We start from the raw sequence: 23,164 nt of genomic DNA on the forward strand, positions 1-23,164 counted from the left end.
AATAATCATGTTACTATCAAACTTTGCATTGATGTTTTTACAGAAACAATAACTATAACAATATTCTGAGGCTGTAGATACTACTTCATTGTAGTAACACTGTGAGTAACATTTTGAAAATGTTGGAACAATACAGAAATTTGCAGAGAAGTTGAGCTTTTAATTAAACCATGGACATATAATAAGATAGAATGAACAAAAATGACCCTATGTTTGAGAAACATATATCAAGAATGAAACTAAAAATTGACATCTTTTAAAGACTCACAGAATGTGACAGTTAATAACTTGTGACTATTTTAAGTGTATATTCTTCATTTATGTACCAGTTATGCCTTTCACTTCACCAACAAACTTAGAAAGTGTACGCTGTACTGGAATTCAGCGTTCATTTGAAGGTATTAAACCCACCTTCTTTGATAGTTCTCATTTTGGCCACCAGATCACAGCACTTCAGTGTCTACCTCATGACTTTCCTCGCCTGTCATTTTATTACCACCACTTGTAGGATAATCAAAATACGGTTTTGATTCACATCAAATTTTATTAAAATCCATCCAGTGGTTGAGTTCAATTGACTGGACAGATGGATGGACAGACATGCTTTGGCTTAATCATTACTTTAAATGGAGGACAGAAGACAGCAGCATGGTTTGTGTGCATTTCAGATTAAGCTGGCATCTTTCAGCCAGACAAACATGCTATAAGTGAGCTCTTAATCATTTGAGTAAATAGATGGAACAGAAAGCATGAATATCTAAAAAAAAGTGGGTTTGAGACTCTTACAGCAGTGAAGATGTTCATGGTTATCTTCTGGGTTGCGAACATCATGTTGACTTGTAGGTTGGTACCACTGTTTCCGAGGAATATGCTACCTCCATCTTCGGCTGCAGATGGAGGCTTTATGTTCCTCAAAAATATTGTTACCCACCTACAAGTTGACATGACATTCAGTGGTGGGAAAGGGGGTGGGCAGAGTGGGTGATGGCCGAGGGCATCACAATTGGTTCTTCTGCCTCGGAATCACAACCAAAAGACAACCATTGATCATTCAATGTTGTCTATTTCTTACTCTGCATTATGAATTATACATGCTATTAACATGATCATAATTTTATTGATTATAAGTACAGTAGTAGCATAGTGCACTGTCATGCAGAGGAAGGTCTAATCTTTACTCCTTCTCTTACTGTCAGACTCATTACATCATCCAACGACAGTATGCAGAATGCGAATGCATCATAAAACAGATTGTAGAAATACATACTGTGAAATATGGGAGGTAGATAATATATGCGTGGGTTCACAGGACATGCAATTTAGTAACCTTCAATAAATCAGACATGTAATTCAGTTTGAAAGAAAAATGATCTGAGCATAGATAATCAAGCATATACTGCGGTAAGAAAAGGAACATCGCGGTTTCACATCCACTTCAGAAGTGAAATAGCAACCCATCACACTTCAAGCACTGACTGAAATGTACTAGAGAGTTGTACCTGTTTGTAGAACCATCTTCATAAAATGTATTAGCTTTTCAAAATTAGTTACTCACATTGTTTGTTTTGTTGACAGTGCATTTAAATTACTGTGTTTTGAGTATGATACACTTTCTTTTTACAAAAAATCATATAGCATCTTTTTTACAAATCTCAGAGTCATACATTCTTTCACATACACACAGATATATTTTATAGTACCAGTTAAATATTAAAACTATGTTGACACATTAAAAGATGAAGTATCAAAATATTTTTATGCATGTGATATTGTGTTAGAGACGAAGTAGTGGTAGCAATAGTAGCAACATGGTCGCTCTTCATTTTCACTTATAACGGAGCTTCCATGCAAACCAACTGCAAAGACTGAGTTTTCACTACACATTCCTTAACACTGATTGGTCCATACAAATCCTAACAAAACTCGATTTTGGCAGTCAGCCTAAGTATACTAGTGCTGTACATAGAATTCCAGTCATAATGTCCACACATTGTCCGTATCCTAAAATAAATTTGCTTGAGCATTTTAATGACCTAGTCATCTTCATTGGTTCTCAAAGATCTCACTGGCCTTCACTATCACTATCACTTTTATCTGAAAAAAGAAATTGGTTTTACCAATTAAGTTAGTAAGTGAGGAGTCCTTTGCTCTCTTCTTCTTCTTATTCTTCTTCTTCTTAGGATGTTTCCACTTTATGTGGGTCAAAAGAAACAGGTAAATGTTTATGTCACATTATCACAATGTAGAACAAAATCATATGAAGACAGTTAATAACTTTCAAAACTGGATCAGAAGTTGAAATACCACATTTGGGAAACACCAGGAACAAGTTGAAATTATATTCATGAAGAAATTAAAAGCAGATTTAATTCAGGGAATGCCTGTTATCACTCAGTTCAGAAACATTCATTTTTCTGTCTCCTACCTATATGAAAACATTAAAATATACAAAACTATAACTTTACATCTTGCTTCAGATGTGTTTAAACCTTTAAAGGAAAAATATAGATTGTGTGTGAGGACAGTGCTAAGGAGGTTAATGATTTCTGTTTCTGGGAACAATGCTGAGAAGAATGTTTAGGCCTAAGAGACAGGAAATGACAGACCACTGGTGAAAACTGCATAATGATAAACTTCATAATTTGTACTCTTAGCGAAATATTATGGGGGTGATCAAATCAAAGATGATGAGATAGGCACGGTGTGGTGGAAATCAAAAATGGATACCAAATTTTAGTCAGAGAACCTAAAGGGAAATATCACTTAGAAGACCTAGCCAAGAATGGGAGGATAATACTAAAATGGTTCTAAAAGCCAGGGTATACAAAGATTATCTGGCTGAGAATGGAGTCCAGTGGTGAGATTATGTAAACATGATAATGAACTTTTGGGTTCCATAAAAGGCTGTAAATTTCTTGACTGACTGAGTGACTATTTGGTGCATAGAGTTAGTTACATGAAGAAGACATTACATTACCTTTCTTGCCTGGGTAAGCATGACGCTTAAGTCTGTCATAGAGATCCTCCTTGTTGCCATAAATACTTGCATTAGATCGCGCTAGACTATTCATCTTGCCTCCATTATGTAGGCTCTCTATGTGGAGAAAACATAAGTTTTAGTGATCATATCAATGGAACACATTTTTGCAACCAGATTTTTATATTATTTGCTATCTCTTCATGTTCTAAACAAAAATTATATTTTCCTTCTGCAAGGGTCTCTGTGGGTCTTGCTCTAGTAATGTTTCCTCCTGTTTCACCAATTTTTATATAAAATGTCTTTGGTTAGCAGCAATAAATTAGTCAAAATTAGGAGTTCTGCCCCATATAGATAAATAAACATGCAAGAAAACATGGTTATTATTAGCTTTTGCATATCAGATTAATAAAATAACATAATAAAAGTAAACTGTATACTGACAGACATGTTTAATTTTAGGAATTAATGCCAAATACACAAAGCTTAATTATTTGTTCTTGAGGTCTTCAGGTTACTGAGGTACAGAATAAGAAGTTGAACATAAAAATGGGTGTATATTATTACAATATATATATTTATTTGTGGTCTGTTCTGTTTGCCTGTAACAGATATATACTAAAATGTCTAAGTAGAAACTTCCAGTTGACAAATTATACAAATCTGAAAATTTAATTCACCAGGGAAGAGAAGAGTAAGATGGATGTCCATACTTTCAGCATATAACGTTTTTAATGAAGTGTACTTAAAAAGCGTTTTTTTATTTGAATAATATATTAATCCTTAGTGTGGTTTTTGAAATACCAAAAAGAGTATGATGTATGTCTTTATAGACTTTATCGTACAAGTGTACTGAATTCCTGTTAGGACTATGAGATACTACAAATGATCATTTGTTGTTTCAAACAAAATATTGTTTTACACAACAAAAATAATATTGATACAGTGATGACTGCGACTCTCAGAGATTAAAATAAGGATCAATTTATGGTGATGTTCCTATTGGTTCTGGTGCTGTGTAGACTTGTTGATAGATGCCAACATTTTGAGAAGCTGAATATGGAGACAGTATGTTTCTTCAAAACACTGTCATCTACTGACAAGTCTACATGATGCCAGAACCCAGAAGATCATCATCCTCACTGCCGCACAAGAATCTATTCCAATTATTTACATGCCAGGATAAAGAAAGATACTAACATGGCATCTTGTACATATATATATGTAAAAGCTATGTATATCTGTCATCAGGCTATAAATTCAAAGTTAGTTATTTCTCTAGTTGGTAGGTAATTCATGAGTGGGTACTTTTGTGAAGATGATGTCTGATGTCTGAATATTTCAAAAGACAAAGCATCTTTACTTGCTTTTATTGGAGAAACGTACTTCATTCCATCTGAGTGCAGTAGCTAACAGGAAGGCTGTATGCTGTAGAGTGTACTGTTGTTTTTGTATTGCTGAGTATCTGCCAAGAAAGCAGTGTGCTGAAAATATATTGCTATTCCCTTGGTTGCCCTGCTCAAGTCATTGCTCCTTACATAGCGTAAAGAACACCTTTGGAAATTTAGCGTATTCTAAAGAATACACATTTTCAGTCTTGTTTACATTGGCATGCTCTTTGACACTTGCACCTTTTGCTTTACATGTTCTGGTCTTCCAGGTTTGAGTACTTTTGGTGGATTTATTCAATTATGATATGATCCCAACTTTCTCATATTGCCCAGAATGAGCCATCAAACATGAGGTTTATACAAGATTGCAACACTGTCCAGGCTGAATAATTGTGTGTCATTGGCAGGACATTGCAATATCTGACCAATACAGAAGTAAGAAAAAATTGTCTGCCTTCTAGTTATTGTTTTTATCATTACTGTATGAGATATTGAAAAATAACTTAGCACAACAGCTTAGTATTGCAAAACATGCAAATTTCAAAATGCACTCCAATATAAAAAAACTCATGAGCTCTGACAAAGGGCCAGTAGAACAAAACAGACCACCAAACTTGTCTCACTTCAGTTTGAAACTGGTTGGAAATGAATGCAGTCAACCTCAAGAGAGAAATCAGACCCACAGGCCAGTCAAATGACTTGCCTTAAAACAGAGGACCATTCTTGCAGTGTTGTGTAAGAACAGCAAACAAATTAAGAACTACAAAGTTTTAGTGCTAATAGACCTGTGTTTATGTATTTATGAAATGTAAATTTCTTAAAGTTTTTTAAAATATGGGAAGGAAAATATTTCTAGTAAAATAAGAGCTGAAGGTATGGATTTGTATATCTAATATTTTGTTTTGTTTCATAAATCTGTTTTATAGATATAAAGTTTTTTTTTTCAACATTAGGGATTAAAATCTGGCTGCCAGCCCCACTAAATGGAGATTAAAGGTTAAAAGAACCCTGAAGTCACTTTCTACTTGTCACATCATCAAGTAATCATTGCAGTCAAGATGGGGAGATAAATGTAATAATATTATGAATATCAGTCATATCTCTCTACGAGGAAAAATTGAAAAGAAATCATAATATTAACATCAAACTGAAAAGTACATTGGGCATTGCAAAGCCTTTGAAAATACTGACTCAGAAAATTTTTACAATAATTTATTCAGTTTAGATAGTCAATTTTAATCTTCATGCCATTCTGCATATAAAACATTTTCAACATAACTATTTTGCATTTAGACATGAGCAAGATTGACTATTTGTCTAACAATGTAGTCATACTGTTTAATAAAAACCATTCCATTCTTTTAAATATACCAGTTTTCATTCAGTTACCTTTCATATAAGTTTCATTATAGAAATTGGGCATTTCCCAACCATCCTCTTCATCATCATAATAGTGAGCATACGTCGAGTGATGGGACGGAGCAATTGACTCTGCATATGGTGTAGGTGCTCCATAATAGAAGTTGACCTGTGACCCATTCTGCTCTGTGGCTGCAGTCAAAATTTTCTTTGGTTCCTTTCTGCGTGCTGACCTATTTATTAGTCAAAGAAATAAACCATTATAATTTTTTTCATATTTATCTTAACTCTGAACACTTCATACTGATTGTTGTTATGGATATCCAACCAAAGATGATTACAGAGGTAGAACATGTAGCACACATGGGGAAATAAGAAATGTGTACAAACTTTTAGTTGGAAAACCTCAGACCTCTTGGGAATAGAGAGGTGAATAAAAAAAAAACAGAATGTAAAAGTGGGGACTTCATTCAATTGGTTCAGAATAGAGCCTGGTGGCAGGTTTTTGTGAACATGGGTTCCACAAAAGATGAAAAAGGCAACAAATTTATTTACCAGGTGCATGACTGTCAGCTTCTCAAGAAGGCTCCTGCTCCAAGGAGTGAATTGATTTTTAATATAATACTTGTCTGATTTGATTCTCTGTCTCTATTGTGTATTTTTCTTCAGACTAATTATAATTCATTTTAATTAATCTCAATGAAGTCAAATAAATGTGTAACACAGCAAGCGAGCTACAAAGGCACTTGACTCAACCCACTAGCCCCCACCCCAATGGCTCATGCTCAGAGCTGAACATGGGCTCAGGGCAGGTATATACGTGGGACAGTCTGGACACACTTACATCACAGCCATGATGATGGGGACAGAGGCGGTCCCTGAAACATCAGTGATATTTAACCAAGTGACACAGCTGGTAGCTCAGAAAGATTTGATCAATGTTGGATGCCATAAAAGCTTTCAGACATTCACATGGGTACTGTGTTGATTGAATAAAATGTTGACAGTGGATTTCAGGGTTGTCACACCATGTAGTTTTGTCGGTAACCGCCTACACAACTACACAGCATCACGGTCCTAAAGACCACTGTCAACATTTTGACCGGTGTGAAGTCCTAAAATCTCATACGAATACAGCGTCGTAAAAGGAGCAATTGCCATAAATTAGGATGCAGGATGAAAACTAACCTAACACAAATCATCCAGACGAGGAGTACAATGATAATGATGAAGATAACCGCTCCGGCAATACCACCAGCAATGTACGCAAACTCTGACTTCTCCTGGCAGTGTTTCCCTGTGAAACTGCCGACGCAACGACAAGATGGTTGCCCCCGTGTGTCTTTCACACAGGTACCCTCATTGTCACAGTAGCCGGTACATACATCTGTAAAAAATTGTTCTTGCATCATCTCTGACATGAACAAAAAAGGAAACTGCAGTGCACAAATGTATTTTCATGTTAGTGTGTTAATAGCATCATATCTCTCATACCTGTACACACTTTTCCAGTACCATTGTAACCCGGTTTGCATTCACACTTGAAGTCACTTGTCTCAGGAATCAACAAACAATAAGCATTGGGGTCACAATGCATGCCTGGTCCATTCATTTCGCAAGGATTACTGCACTCTGATTTGCTTGTCTGTAATAAAATAATAAAATTAACCACTTTACTCCTTTCAAGTAACCTCAAATACGGAATAAAAAAACATAATTAAAAGAAAACTGATCTCGATAAAGTCGAAAATACTATATGTTCGTGCACTTAAGTGAATAGTTTGATTGTTTCACACATTACTGCTATCATCTTATTACTTCCATCTGGCTGGCTGATTTGGTGGAAGATATCACAGTCACACAATTATTAAGCAAGTGTAGAACTGATTTTCATACTATTGTTACAAACTGAATGCAATACATGTATTTTAATGAGGTTTCATGAGACATATTAATACATACCGCAGCTGTACCCTTGGTGCTAGTGTTTGGTGGACAGGCAATACATATTGTCTGTTGTGGATCTGGTTGATATGTGCCTTTCTTGCAAGGAATGCAGCTGTTCTGTGTACCATTCAAGAAAGTTCCAGGCTGACACACCGGCAATGTGCATTCCTCCACAGTTGCAGCGCCAGGTCTGTGTGTGGTGCGACCAGTTGGACATCCATGACAGGCTGCTTGTACACCCATGGTTCGGTATGTTCCTCGTGGACAAGGTTCACACTTCCCTTCTACTCCTAACTGTCTTCCTGACCCGCATTCATCACGGCATTCCTGTAAAAGGTGCACCAGTTTCAGTAACATTATCTTATATCTCTTAGAAGAAGTGATGTTTTACAGTCACTCTATGAGTTCAACATGAAACTGTACATAAAGTTGCTACTCATAGATAGTTCAAGTGAATGTAAGTTGTAGACATTTTGATTATTATCTTAATGCTATATGAAGGGATATCCCAAGTCTTCAGCAAGAACATCACATGAAACCAAAGATATCTATGAACTGAAGATGTAAATACATTTCCATAGTCATTTTAATATGATTTTTATTTCCAGTGGATTGCTAAATGATTCATGTAATATAAAACTGTCATTATCATTAGGGAACATACAGGTACTGATCTATTACTTCATGATGGCTCTTGGCTAGTGCAAACACAGGAAGAAAATGGAAGGAAGATAAACAGTGGGAGAAAGTGAAACAAAAGAAATTCTGATGTTGGTTACAACAGGACAGCAATGCTTCCATTACCACCAGATATGGAACTGATGTACTATGCAGGAATTTTACTGTTGTTACACTAGACTTTTGAATGTAATGCAATTATTTCAAAATTTATTCACTGTGACTGTATCTGCATGTGTGAATGTATATATGTATTAACATAATTTAATCCACATACTATAGGGCCACTCACAGGCAAATAGTTTACTAATTGGCTGGATTATGTGTAAACTGCACAACACAATCAAGGAAGGTTAAATTAGTAGGAGTACCTCTGGTGACACGGCTTCAGCAGTTCTAGTAGTCTTCCCAAGACCACAGAGTAAACAGTTAAAGCTACCCTCATTTGGCTGGTAGAAACCATGGCCACAGCTTCTGCATAACCCTGCTTCATCATCAAAGTACTTGCCTGCTGGACAACGTTCTGTAACCACAAGAAATGAAATGTTGAAATGATAAGAATTCTCTCCGACAAACATTTGTCACAGAATAACTATACTGGACAGGCAAGTTTGTATTTAAAAGTTAAGACTACAAACCTTTACAATCATTTGCACTTCTGGCACCTGGAGCAATGGTGACACCTTGGCGACCAGCGATAATTGGGCAGACTGAACACTGCAACTGTCCAGACTCACTCTGGTACATACCAAGAGGACATGGCTCACATATTTGTGACTCCTCTCGGTAGTATGTTCCCACAGCACAAGGTACTGTGAATAACAAGAATAAAAGTTTCCACTAATATTCCTCTGTTCAGTACGGTAAAATCATAAAACAGAGCCAATGTGTTGAAGAAGACATGACAGAATGTAAGGCTGGAGCAATAATACATATTTTATTTTGAGGAAAATTACTACACTATGAATATTACTGACTACCAAATACTACAAACCTGTATTCACGTCATCGATGCAGAGATAAATCATTAGTTATTAAACTGTATATGGTTGCATACTTACCACATATATTTATTACATCTAGATACTTGGTCAATTGTCAGAATTCTAAATTAAATTCAGGCCTTTATTGGCACATGTATTGTGTACTAAACAATGTAAATGAACTTCTGGTTGTCTACAGGTTCAAATCCTGTAACAACTTTTAACTCCTTAAATGTACCATTTTTTAGACTAATGACAGAATTTACAAGATATTAAAGGGGGAAAAGACTCATCTATGTATTTACATGCTGATAATTTCAAATTAACAGAATACAATTTGCAATGATCATGAAAAAATTTATGAAGACTAATGGAAATGAAGTCAGTGGTCTACTTGAACAGTATTTTTTTTACATCTTATTCATTTTATGTCTTCCCAGTATCTGATATTCTTTCCTTAAATCAAAATGTTTTGTGCTATTTAACTACTATTTGAAAGGTAAGATACATGTTACAACATTCAAACTATGACTCTGTATGCTTTATAAATGAAATTTTTTTTTAAATTACTTTTAAACACTTTTCTTTGTAACAGAATATCACAGAACAAAATTTGTGAACACGCCACATTTTGAGTTGTGAAGTATTCCCATAAAATATGACAGTATCATTAACATTTTATCTTTTGTCTGCAGGTTTATAGTGTTAGTACATGTTTTTGTTTACAATAAAAATATAAATTCCTAACACAAAATAACTATTATTTCTATGTAGTGGTATGAACAAATACCTGTTTCAAATATTGTAACTTATTTGTGTATTAAGATTGAATTAACAATATTTTGTGCAATAAAATATGGGTGCTTATACAAAGTTCCAGAAGTGTAAAGTCAATTTACCACAATCAGGAGCCATTACTACTTGTCCCACAGGACAAGCATAATCTGATTTCAGTTGAAGTGATGCAGGATCAGGCATGGTATTGGGCAAAATGTCATGAACATCAAATTGATCCTCTTCTAGAATCAGTTTTTCAAGAAGACGTTTCACGCTGGATCGCTCATTGGAATTAGAATTAATAACTGGGTCACTAGAAGAGAACATATATAAATGAAATCAGTTCTAATATTATTTTATGAAAGGAAGCTGTTTGAAATTGTCTTGCTGAAATTAATAAAACATACACAAGGTGAGTTTTCAGGTTCTCATGGCAGTGAATACAAAGATGAGTGCCCTCTGGGTTATTGCTCCATGAAGTCTGGTGGAAGTTTGCAGACATTTCAGAAGAGTTTGCTGTCCTCATTATCTAGATGATTCATCATCGATAAATCTCTACCAGCCTGCGTGGTTCAATATCCAAGAAGGCAGTCAGTTTCAAAGATACATATTATTGTGGAATGCATATATTTTTAAAGATGTGACATAATTTCTTGGTTTTTGGTGCCACTGTTACAGAACACTGAAATCACCTGCTGGAAGTAAATGTTAACCACAATGAAAATACAGTGCATCTTACCTGGGATAGAAGAGGAGTTTCAGCAAGTTTAAATATAAGAAAATGTTTGATAACTGTTATATGGGTGGAAATAAAAAAGTATTGGAACATATATTATTATTAAATACACACAATAGCATGCTTTAATTTGAAATAAATTTCTTCAATTGGACAATTGAATAGGGTAAAATTTAATTTCATATTTCAGTCAAGTGAAGTGAAGTCATTCTTCTTGTTACAGGAAGTGATATTTAAAGAAACACAGTCTTAGACAGGTTTATTTTCCTGTCTTATCATATTTGGATACAAATTCAAATAATGTTTGAAACAAAATAAAGATTAAATATCAATTTTTACAAGAAACTGGTCTCACTTATATCAAATTACATACTTGCTACGCTGAAAACAAGCTCCAAGATCAATAAGTTTTCGTATAAGGTTGTGCTATACGGCAAGCAATTATTGAAATAGATACCAAGTTTATATTTAAGTCAGTCAAAAGAATCAAGCAACTTCATCAATAGGCAAGGTTACTCTACTAGACTACACAGTGCAATGTTCTTTTGTCTTCATGCCAGCCGTCTACACCCCCCTTCCCTCCAACAAAAAAGACATATTAAATAGAATGAGCTTACTTGATAGCTGGGAAGGAGATTTCCACACTGTAAGTGTCGCTGGCCTGGCGAGATTGTCTATGCAGCCTAGAGAAAGTCAAGAATAGCATCACATGCAGTGCCATTTAAAATAATTATTGCACAAACTACATCATTTTTTGAAAACACAAAAGGCGCATACACTATGTGCAATCTAATAGCAGAGCATGATACTACACTGTTGCAGGCTTCTATCAGTATTTCTGTTCATGAACCTACATTACAAGTAAGAACGAAAATCTAAATCAAGCAAAGAATATCTACATAAACAAGCAGAAATTTGTACCAAGTAACTTTACAGTATGTCATTCAATTAACATAGGGTAATTCTGATTTCTTTATATCTGCAGAATGGAAGTCTTTAGCTATTTTCTTGTTATGTGAACACTTCATAAATCAGAGATGCAGCATAAAATAATCACTCTGCATGCAGATAGATCTTAGCCGATGACTAGACACGAGGTATAATTCTTCAACGTACGAGACAAATAACATGCTCTTGTATAATTTGCAAGTCAGTGCAGGCCTTTACAGAAGATGATCTCAGTATCTTACTTCTACTCCTACCAAAACCCAACAATATCAGTTAAACTTAGATTAAATAAATATTTTCCTTCTATACAAGAGCCCAAAATAATTTGTTTCAACAATTATATTCAATTTAAAGAAGTCATAAAAGTGATTTTAAGTTCCAACAACTACAGTGCAAGCATTACTGAGAGGTATGGTCATTAACTGCCCCTTACTTGTCTGCAGGGAAGCTGGCATTTAAGACATATGTTTCTTCTGGTTCGTCTGTCTGCCTTGTAGACCGAGAACGATGGTCACATTTGACATCAATGTTCAGATCTTTGCACTCTCGAGTACCTGAGGAATTAAAATTCTCATGAGAATATTAATGTATCTAATACAATATATGAGTTTCAATCAAATATTTAATTTCAAGGAGACAAAAGTATATATTATTATAGAAGGTTATTACAGAAGACAGCCACTAAGAGAACAATAACTGAAAGTACCTGTAAGGTTGAACAGTATTAAAATGGAAATGTTACAATAAACTCCTGCCTCCATCATGAGGGTGACTATCCTGATGATAGGGGAAGCAAACACCTCGAAATATCAGTAAACTTCTACCAGGCTACAGAGCATTATTACATCCTGGAAGACATTCATCTTCATACTCACCACTGTGATAACCCAAAATCTCAACTGTTTTCATTTCTAAAACTTTATAGATTATAAGACTAAAACAAACCTTCAATGGAGTATGAGCAGAAGTTCCAGTCACGGTTGAGAGCATTAACTGCATTGCGCACCTTCTGCCGCAAAACACCTTGACCAGCACTATTACAGAGCACAGAAGTGGGGAATAACATGTTGATCTTGAATACTCTCTGTGCTGACTTAGATGCTGTAATTTTATAATACAGTGGAAGTGAGTTAAATGTATCTTTCTTAAAAAGGCAAACCCTTAAAAGATTAATAGTAGACTATATAATAGCAGATTGCACAGATAACTAGGACCATCTTCAGTGATTGGTTTGTTGAATATTTCTTGCCAGAAATAAAAAAAATATTAAACAAAGGAGAATGATACATTATTTTTAAATGTGGTTTATGAAACTATCATACATACCAGTACAAGCAGGATAAACCAAAGGTAGACTTGGATTACTTGTTGGGCGCCAGAAACCTTCTGCTGCACATGTGTAGAACTTAGGTACTGTCTGTGAGAATCGTAGTCCAGCATTGCAAGCAATTTCACACACCTTAAACTGGCCTCCTGACCCCCAGTCCTTACACATTTGTGTGCCTCCAATTGGATCAGAAAGTTCAGGGCAAAACTCAGCTGGAAATGAAGTCAGTTTCTACAATATTACAATTCAGTGTTCATAATCTAGGTATATTATATCACAATTATATTACAATAGACTTCAATTGCAAATAATTGGAAATGTATAAAAAATAATTTGATGGTATAAAATTTCAGAAAATTTAACACTTTTCAAAATGTTATTTAAATTGAGTGAAGTAATTTCTAGTAAACATCTACATATTTATGAGAACTACAACCAGATCCATGGACAATTGCCCTGGACCCCCTGACTTCAGGGGCCTCATAGTGTGAGCATGTGCTTAAACTTTCTAGAAGTATTTACAAGTACCTCAATAATATATTTATGGACATCTTATCCCGTGTTGTACTAAGTTTCCATATAATTCCATGTTGTGCTCTAAGACATCAGAAGTGCATAATCAGCAAATGGGAGAAAGAGTGACTGTATGGTCAAAATGTAATATCAGCAGTTATACACCCCAACAATAAATAAACCATTTTCTCCAGGACTTGTAATTAAATTGCTTTTAAATCTTTCCCTATCTTATTTTCTTTTTAAAATATATACAAATTTTGTACTGTTATTTTGTAAGGTCTCTCTTTCTTTGAAAAAAAGTTAGGTTAGGGAGCCCAAGATCATTCTTTGTCCAGGGCCAGCCATTGTGTTAAAGTGGCCCTGCCTATGAAACATGGAAACTACGTTCAAAATTGTCAATAATCTTTGATAATGTTGTCTACTTACCAAGCAAATAGACTTTGAATGAGCATGTTTCTGAATTTCCAGCTCTGTCGTAAGCCACGTAGGCTACTGTATACGTCCCCCACATGAGTGTTTGACCAGGATAGTGATTATCTCTTCTCTCTACTCGGCCAACTCCCACATTGTCCGTGAAAACTGGTTCATCCCACCGGACTATTGCTGATCCATTCTTAGCAATAACCCAGAGATCACCAGGACAATACTCTACAACTGGTGCCACCTGCAAGATAATAATGTAACTTAGCATGCGTGTGTGTGTGTGTATCTATACCAGAATCCAGAACAAACATGCAAATAATCAAGAATTTTGTTCATATGAAAGTGCATGATTTGTAAATACAAACTTGAATCTGATCACCTGATTTCAGACAGCCACTGTTAAACAATATTATCAACCACACTGATTTGTAACATTGTATTTGGAAGATGAGATAAAGGTCTTGTTACAACTATATGAACGAAAGTTTAGAAAAGACTGGCCAAACATAATTTACTTGTTATACACAATGCTGTACAGACCAACCTCTCCAGCTACATCCTAATTCATAGTTATAATTACAATACTTAAGAACCTACAGCATGTAATTCTATTCCAGCATAGACTGGACTTCCATTTTCCTTTTCTGACTGTGTTCCTTCCTCACCTTGTCAATCTGCAGCTGTTCACAACGACCCCCACCGTATCCAGCAGGACACACTCTTTGGCCACAGTGCGATGGCACAACTCTCTCCACGCCGCCTACTGTGTCATCATATCCAGCCCAAGTCAGAGTGAGTCCACGATAAAGCACAGGCTCTGTGCGGCAATCTCTGACCTAACATAAACAGAATTCTGATTATACAATGTATGTAATAACATATAAATAATTTATATGCAATTCATTTACTCGATATTTGGTTTAATACAAAATACTACCAAACACACACACCTATAGTAAGAGCTTGATGAACAAATTATAACCATAAAACTTATGAGTAATAAAATATAAGGGAAAGGTATAAAGATATTCTTGTCCTCAGAACTATGCCATGAGCCTCATTTCTAGAAGTAGTCCAGTAATCTGCTTCACACACCAGCCACTTTGCTCTTAGGAAAAGTGTTTTTAGTAACCCTGGTTTACCTCAGGACTATTCTGGACAAGGAAGAGAAAAGTTGTGCCTGTAACAAACTGAGCCTTGACTATCCAGTCCATACACTGTCATTTTACTTACCAAGTTCCAATTTCTTCTTCCTCTGTGTACAAGGTTATTATATGCATATTAATTTAACTCTCAATTTTGTTCCACTTTACCTCTTATGAATTAATTAAAACAATTTAATTCTGTAAGATACAGTAGGCCTACCTGTTTTTGAATCTCATTTGTAACATCCAGTGCCCTTCCCCATATTTGTAATTTGGTCAAATGTCCCTGGAATCCAACTTGGGTGTATGCTCTAGGATTGTCACTGTTTGGTTTTCCAAGTGTTACCCAGCCACTACAAAATCAAAATAACCATAAGAAACACTTGATGTATGTTGGAAAAACCATGTAACACTTGACAGTGAATAATGTGGTTCCATCTGAGCCAGGAAAGTGACAGTCCATAATGTGTTGTACTCACTGCTGAGGGAGCTTTCTTCCACCACCATAACTCTCCACTTTGCTGGCAATGAGGCCTTCTGTTATTAGTGTCAGCTCACCGCCCTTCTCACCATCCCACACGATAGCAATATGGTGCCACTGACCATCATTAACAGTAGCATATTCCCGGAAGCTAAGGAACACATCTTGTAAGTCTGGGAACAAGGAGACTTGAATACCATTGCTCTGTGCCTGTACCATGACACGACGCTCATGAGCTACATATGCAGATCTGTAATGCAAATTATTGACTCATTAGCACTTACTCTACTGTGTATTTATAGGTAACATTTGCTTTAGACTAAATGTTTTCTTGAGTATTGTGTTCTCAGACAAAACTTCAAGAGACTAAGTTTCACAGCCACATAAAATAAATTGCAAATTTTTTTATACTGCCCGATTTTTATTTTTCACTTAAAAACTGTTGTTTTATGATTTGATTTCAAAAAAATGGTCACAAGGAAAGAATAAATGTGTACTATATTTTTTATACATACGAGACACTGTATAGGCTAAAGAAGATGCCTCCTTCATCCTTCTGAGTGAACTGGACCCACATGGCTATCGTAAGACTAGATTTAGCACCAAGAAAGAATGGCACAACCAGTGAGGCACTGCTTCTTGTTGGATCACTGAAGTATAGATCATAATCCACTTGAATAGCTGAAATAAAAGCAATGCAGCTCATTATACATTTTGAAATCTTACAGAAAGCTAGGAAACAATGATAAAAAAGGTCTTTCCAATTTGATGGGAGAAGTACTTACTTTTCCTGCAGTCGTCACCAGTGAGATTGAAGGGACACTGACAGTAGAACTTGCCAGTGAGGTCAATGCATGTTGCAGATGGAGGACAAGAATTCTCTTTGCAATCTACTATGTCCTCATCACAGTTTTTACCTGCAAGGATAACTAATTCAGTACATATCTATATAATAAATTAACTCTCTTATTTATGTATAAAGTGAAGCTTTTGTGGCAACTGAAGTTAATGAAAGACTCTCTTATTGCTGAATGGTGAATAAACCATTCAGCCACCTGATGCAGCTTGTAACCCGAGAGTCTTTCTTCAACTTCAGTCACCACGAAAGCTTCACTTTATATAACTCTCTTATGTTACTTATACACAAAAAACACACTCACACACATACATACAAATAGTGCTGTCTTTCTAGGAATAACGATGTCAGTATTCAGATATAAGGAGTGTAAAATTTATTTTATCTTTTTATAATAAACACAGTACTTAAATGCTGAAGATTGTGGGGTCATACTAAGTGTTAGAAGAATATATTTATAAACAAAGTTTTGTAGTGACTAAATTATGCAGTGTATCTCCTTCAAATTACTTCCCTGTGAGTTCATATACCATGCCCAGAGAGCATATTGTTTGTTCTAGTTGGGCATTGCAAACACACAACATCTTTGTGACACACAGGTTGTAATATGCTCTCACCATCAGTTGTCCTTTAACAGTTGAAGTGCAAGGATGTCTTTTTCACAAGTAACAAGTGTTCATTGTGAAACACTATGTGGTATCTCATTCTTACTTAACTTTACAGAATGGTTTAGGGATATATTTCCCAATTCTCCTGTGCCAAACAAACTGATAATATCTCATCTGGTAGACCAGTTCCATGACAGATGATGCTGATGTGTGCATTACAAATGTCACTGTAAAAAGTCTTAACCAGGTTGCACCAAACATGAGAATAAGGTGGGATGCCTGTATCACTGCAAATGGTGGACATTTCCAACACTCCATATAACATTGATTTTTTTTATGGATTTCAATGCGATTAAATGACAAACAGAACATGTATCAAGAATGTGTTGCATGACTTTTCAATCACTCTGTATAAAAGATCTAGTAACAAAACAGATTGGTAACTCACCAGTGTAACCATGTGGACAGACGCAGGTGTAACCAGGACCATTATCAATACAAGTAGCCCCATTGTGGCATGCCCCCGCTGCACATGCATCATATTCATACTGGCAACCAATACCAGTGTAATCATCCGGACAAGAGCAATTAAGACCTGAACCGAAGTCTTGGCAATGTCCTCCATGCATACATGGGTTGCCAATGCAACGTTCAGGTGCCGTCTCACAGTGTTTACCATCTGTGCCAGATGGGCAGCTGGAAAGAAGATTTTATGAGAACAATGACAGATTTATATAATACATAAAATGTCCCAAATCATCTGCCACCCCACAAAATACATAAAACAGGATACATTTTATGATTGACTGTGTGTGCGTGTTATGCATGACTGCCCACATTCTCAGTAATGACAATAAATCGCAGTATGTTCTATTATATGTCCTCCTACCATTAGGTTTCTTTTAGAAGTAGTGTTTCTAAAGGAAAAATTGGGACAAGGGTACAAAAGAGATGAAGGAAGGAAAGAAAGAAAGATGAGAGAGATTAAGATAATAAAGAAACCACTCCCCATTAATTTCTACAGACATATTCCACTGGCATGTGTTCATTTGTATTTGAATGGTTCCTGAATTTGATTACTCATATATATATATAACAGTGTTTGCCCTGGGAAATTGGTTGTCTATACAAATAAATTCTGGTAAATGTTGGTCTATGTCTAGGAAATGTGAGCACCTCAATGTCTAGATTCAAGTTGCAGGAGATGGTACTGAGTATTGTTTCAATCTGCTAAAGGTGTTGAAAGTTGTGAATGAAGTACTTTGTGTTCTTTAACCTTATCCTTGCGATTGTATGTTTTTTAAAGAAATGTTTCCCCCCATCAAATTAAATTAATTTAATGATTCAAGGTTAAATTAGATGCAACAACTGTTTCATACATAGTACTTACACACAAAAGAAATCCTGGAATAAGTTAATACAGTTGGCATCATTCTGGCAGGGTTTGCTCTGACAAGTACCAATATCAGATTCACAGCGGGAACCAGTCCAACCAGGCAGGCATTCACAACGGTATCCACCCACTTCATCCTTACAAGTTGCTCCGTTCAAACATGGCTCAGAAGCACAATCATTCACGTTCACCTACAAGGGTTTTGGCACAACGTAAGTTCTCTGTTGTTACTTGTGAGCACAAAACATTTCTGATTGAAAGCTCTATGATTGTTTTACACCAATAGCAAACCATTATTAAAGAACATAATATCACAAGAATTTCAATTACTATGCAGCCATATGCCAGCATGTTCCATAATGATATTTAAAATTGATGTACATTCACAGGAATGTAACTTTATTTACAATGTGTGTCTAAAATGTTTGTAGAAGATCTAAACTTGCCACAGACTTATTTTTAAACAAACTGCCCACTTCTGAGGCATGGTTTTGCTTAGCAAAACCCTGTGACACACTGAAAGAAATGGTATTGTTGTAACATGTTTATAGTTCTCTTCTAGAAAATGCTTATTCTTTGTTAGTCTGCTGAACCATATGAAGACATTATAAACTGCATCTGCTCATCTCATTTCCTTTCATAAAATGATAATATAATGTTGAAATAGGGGTCTGCAACGTATATCTCATGTAACATTTATCAGCCTAATGAGATAAGTTTTCCTTGTTATATGTAAATTAATTTGTGATACTGTCAATCTTTAATTCAGTGTTCGCACCTCACAGAACTTTCCAGTGTAGCCTTCATGGCAGTGACATAAGAACCTGTTGTCAAGATCAATGCATTGTTTGGTTCCCTCAGGATTGCATGGATCACTGAGACATTCATCAATCTCTGCTTCACACTGCAAACCTACAAAGAATAAAATAATCACATTGAGAATTATCAGTGACTGTGCCAACTGAATAAATTTGTTCTCAGCTAGAAAATCAACTGATCTGATGACTCAAATAATGCTAGCCCTGTTGTAATACAATTTAAATTATGCTTAATGGCTGGTTTTCTATTACTGCAATCCATATAAATGTTAACAAGATGACACAACCATGCAAGATATTTTATTTTAAACACTTTCTGACTTTTAGCTCTGTTGTAGTTATTCTTATGTTACTAATAATTTATAAAACACTCTGGGAATTCATGCAAAGCATATAGAACTATGTTTGGTAGTAAAGAGGTTAAATGATGACATTTCATTGTTTCAGTTACTTACCAACAAACCCTGGTCTACAGTTACAGGCAAAACCATCCAGTTTGTCCACACATGATGCTCCATTTTGACAAGGCTCAGAGGCACAATCGTCAACTGTGTGTTGGCATCTCTTTCCTGTGTAACCTGGTTCGCAAGTGCATCGGAAATCATTTATACCATCCTCGCACTGTCCGTCATTCTCACATGGTGCACTAGCACAATCATTTATATTTACATCACAAGCTGCACCTGTAAATAAATAATAAAATAAATCAATTCCATTACAAGTGTATATTCATTACCAAATTTAGGTAGACATCATTATCTGATGCTTATCTTTGTAATTACTTATAAATGGGAAATTATCTGTATTTAATAAATCACCTTACCTGTCCAACCAGGATGACATATGCATTGATGACTGAAAAGTTTATCAACACATATTCCATGTTTGCAAGGATTCGTACTACAAAGATCAATCTTCTCGTGGCAACGCTTGCCAGCGAAACCAGGAGGACACGCGCATCTGAAGTCTGCTATTAAGTCAGTGCAGTTAGCCCCCAGCAAGCAAGGGCGTTCTGAACAGTCATCTAAAAGAAATAATTATTGCATATTAAGGAATCTAATTATCCCCATTAAGCTGTCACACATTTACAATGCCATCTCTTTCCCTCTATTAAGAAAATAATGAATTTTTTTAAATTATTACCTGTGTTGATCTCACAATGCTGTCCCTCCCATCCAGGCAAGCATTCACACTTGAAGCGACCTTGTTGCAATGCTACACACGTTGCTCCATTGGCACATGGGTTGCCATTTGCTGTGCATGGGTTTATCTGTCAAATACATATTACAATAACATATTGGCTGCATTCATAAGTGATTTCTTAAACTTCTGAATAAAATTTCAAAATTAATTTCCATGCATGACTAGCTTAATTGACTACGTAGTTTCTAATTGTGAATGGCACAGAAGCTGACCCATTTAAAGATGGATACAACAGTCAGTGTATATATGTTTTTAATTCTTTTACTCTTATTTCTAAATGTTCAGCATGCTATTGAAGCAAATGTACCGTGACATCGCAGTCCAATCCCGTGTATCCCGAACGACAGAGACAAGTATAGTTGTTGATGCCAGGTTCATTTTTACACATGGCCCTTTGTGGACAAGTGTCATTTTGACAATCTGACTGCTCCACCTGGCAATTTATTCCACTGTATCCTGCAAGAGTTAATAAGGGACTTGTATGAGTTCAAATAAATATAATAAATTATATGTATCATTGTTCAGATTTTTAATAATTAAGAGAAGTACATATTTTATTTACATTATTCAGTCATTAAACTTGTGAAATTTTTAGTACAACTCACCAGGAGCACAATGGCAACGATATCCCTGGGGTAAGTCCACACAACTGGCACCATTGTAACAAGGCTGAGATGAACATTCATCAATATCAATTTCACAACGACGCCCAGAGAAACCAGCAGGACAGAAACACTGAATTCCATGACCTGTGACAGTATAAAAAGTTATAAACATGCTTTTAAGAACAAATTTATCATATTAATACGCACTAAGAAAGTAGCATTTTTTTAATACTTACATTCACTTCCAACAGCATAATAAATGGCAGAGTATATTATTTTAGTTAAGTATGTCCAGTATTTTTGGACAGCTACAAGAGGACCCAGTCAAAACCCTCTGATTCAGCTCTGGTTCTGCAGAACCTTCTCTGACTTCTTGGCCAAAATATTAGGTAACAACACTCCATAATTTCTCTGTCACAACATTTTATTTTCCCCTTTCTTCACTGTTAGTTAAGTCTTAGAAAAGTAATGTAACTAATTTTATTAAACTTGCCAACCAACTGTAAAGAATGTGAAAAATAAAATTATATACCACTGACCACTTCATCCAATACTCTTTACAGCTTAAATCTTGCATCTGTATTAATTGTTTTCCAAATTTAAAACTCAGAGACGACCAAATTTTATTAATACATAAAAAATAAAACATGCGATTGAAATTTTAAAAGTGTAAAATACCCACCCATGAGCACACAGAGTCCTCCATGCTGACAGGCATTGTCTGCACACTGAATAGCTTCACACTCTTCACGTCCAATTGCCCCAGGCCCAGCAGTGCGCATATTAGTGGGGCATTCGAAGCAGGTTGTCTGACCAGGCTGAGGCTGAAAGAAGTTGCGTGGGCACTGAGCACACGGGGCCAGACCCATGTCTGAATACTGGCCTGGAGAACATTTGGCTGCAATGCAAATTGAGAATGTGCAGCACAGACTTTTTACATAAATTAAATTAAAAGTTTCATCAATTGAAATATCCATCCCCTTTCCTGAACATAAATAAATCTTATATATAAAGCAATATAAAAGCTGCTTCTACAGTTTGTGTACACTGAACAGTGCGGCATACCTCTGCAGTTGTCCTTTCCGCCAGCCGCAGGCTGATAAGTGTAAGTACTTGCTGGGCAAGCCTGACAGTCCTTGAAGCCATCAGTAGGCGGTTCTCCTGTGTAGCTATTACGTGGACATTCTAAACATGGCACCAAGCCTGTTGGAGAGTATGTTCCATAACCACATACAGGAACACAATCTGCTATGCGCTTTGAACCTAAAATAGGAATATTTATCATGCAATTAATTGGTTACAATCAGTCAACAAAACATTTTTTACAACAACAACAAAAAACACAGAAATAAATGTTTGCAGCATAGGAAAGCAAAATCTTTGTGTGACAATATAAATATCTTTACAATTTTTACATAAATATTTTCTCCTGTAATAGTTCTATCTCCCTCACAATGCACATTGTTTTACAGCAAAATACTGGTGTACCATAAAACAATGGAACAGGAGTGATGTATTTAATGACACATCAGCAGTACTTACTACTACGTAAAGTTGTTACACTGATTCTTGTACACAACTTGTTACTTGATAAATAGCTGAATCTTGCATTTTTGCTATTTTGTAATAACTCCTACCTTCCTCACGAGTGTATGTACCCATTGGACACCGAATACATGAACCCTGACGATCTCTATTTTGATAAAAGCCACGAGGACAGTGGGTGCATTGCTGTTGTTTCTCCCCCGCATATGTTCCAGCTGGACAATGTACTGCAATACACAAAATAAATTATTATCTGTAGTTTAGTATTCCAGTGTGTTTTGTTGAATTTAACAAGTTTCACACACTCTGTTCACTACAACCAATGTGGCCTTCATCAGGTTCACTTCCCTGCTTCAATGTCATTGCACTAAGGATATTCTCCCCAATGCTCAGAAATAATGAAAAAACTATATATTAAAGTGTTTTTAATTTATTAAACACATACAAT

General features: G+C 35.7%; 1 protein-coding gene across 6 annotated transcripts in view; it reads right to left on the reverse strand.

Annotated features, from left to right (window-relative positions):
* Window positions 1–1,097: 1,097 nt before the first annotated feature.
* Window positions 1,098–23,164, reverse strand: part of uif (sushi, von Willebrand factor type A, EGF and pentraxin domain-containing protein uif) — a 68,834-nt gene continuing 46,767 nt past the window's right edge. For 2 of the 6 annotated variants that reach the window (XM_087344069.1, XM_087344070.1), the window contains exons 33-62: window positions 22,809–22,943; window positions 22,237–22,434; window positions 21,854–22,069; window positions 21,172–21,315; window positions 20,874–21,022; window positions 20,507–20,633; window positions 20,187–20,387; window positions 19,819–20,046; window positions 19,324–19,457; window positions 18,543–18,736; window positions 17,601–17,848; window positions 16,474–16,605; window positions 16,204–16,369; window positions 15,687–15,938; window positions 15,428–15,560; window positions 14,728–14,898; window positions 14,066–14,303; window positions 13,123–13,335; window positions 12,742–12,897; window positions 12,230–12,350; window positions 11,466–11,531; window positions 10,235–10,425; window positions 8,991–9,164; window positions 8,724–8,875; window positions 7,690–8,001; window positions 7,222–7,372; window positions 6,916–7,114; window positions 5,758–5,960; window positions 2,978–3,094; window positions 1,098–2,094 (exon numbers count right to left, since the gene is read on the reverse strand). In XM_087344069.1, the coding sequence (XP_087200195.1) occupies window positions 2,063–2,094; window positions 2,978–3,094; window positions 5,758–5,960; window positions 6,916–7,114; window positions 7,222–7,372; window positions 7,690–8,001; window positions 8,724–8,875; window positions 8,991–9,164; window positions 10,235–10,425; window positions 11,466–11,531; window positions 12,230–12,350; window positions 12,742–12,897; window positions 13,123–13,335; window positions 14,066–14,303; window positions 14,728–14,898; window positions 15,428–15,560; window positions 15,687–15,938; window positions 16,204–16,369; window positions 16,474–16,605; window positions 17,601–17,848; window positions 18,543–18,736; window positions 19,324–19,457; window positions 19,819–20,046; window positions 20,187–20,387; window positions 20,507–20,633; window positions 20,874–21,022; window positions 21,172–21,315; window positions 21,854–22,069; window positions 22,237–22,434; window positions 22,809–22,943 (5,153 nt within the window). In that variant the 3' untranslated portion in view covers window positions 1,098–2,062. Of the gene's footprint in view, window positions 2,191–2,977; window positions 3,095–4,344; window positions 4,443–5,757; window positions 5,961–6,915; window positions 7,115–7,221; window positions 7,373–7,689; window positions 8,002–8,723; window positions 8,876–8,990; window positions 9,165–10,234; window positions 10,426–11,465; window positions 11,532–12,229; window positions 12,351–12,741; window positions 12,898–13,122; window positions 13,336–14,065; window positions 14,304–14,727; window positions 14,899–15,427; window positions 15,561–15,686; window positions 15,939–16,203; window positions 16,370–16,473; window positions 16,606–17,600; window positions 17,849–18,542; window positions 18,737–19,323; window positions 19,458–19,818; window positions 20,047–20,186; window positions 20,388–20,506; window positions 20,634–20,873; window positions 21,023–21,171; window positions 21,316–21,853; window positions 22,070–22,236; window positions 22,435–22,808; window positions 22,944–23,164 lie in introns of those variants that run through there. The other 4 variants (XM_087344071.1, XM_087344074.1, XM_087344073.1 and 1 more) reach the window with 4 other exon arrangements.

This window comes from Zootermopsis nevadensis, unplaced genomic scaffold (genome assembly GCF_977971745.1).
Source record: "Zootermopsis nevadensis isolate Lab colony 2312 unplaced genomic scaffold, Znev_1.0 Znev_ptg000007l, whole genome shotgun sequence".
NCBI classification, from domain to species: Eukaryota; Metazoa; Arthropoda; class Insecta; order Blattodea; family Termopsidae; genus Zootermopsis; species Zootermopsis nevadensis.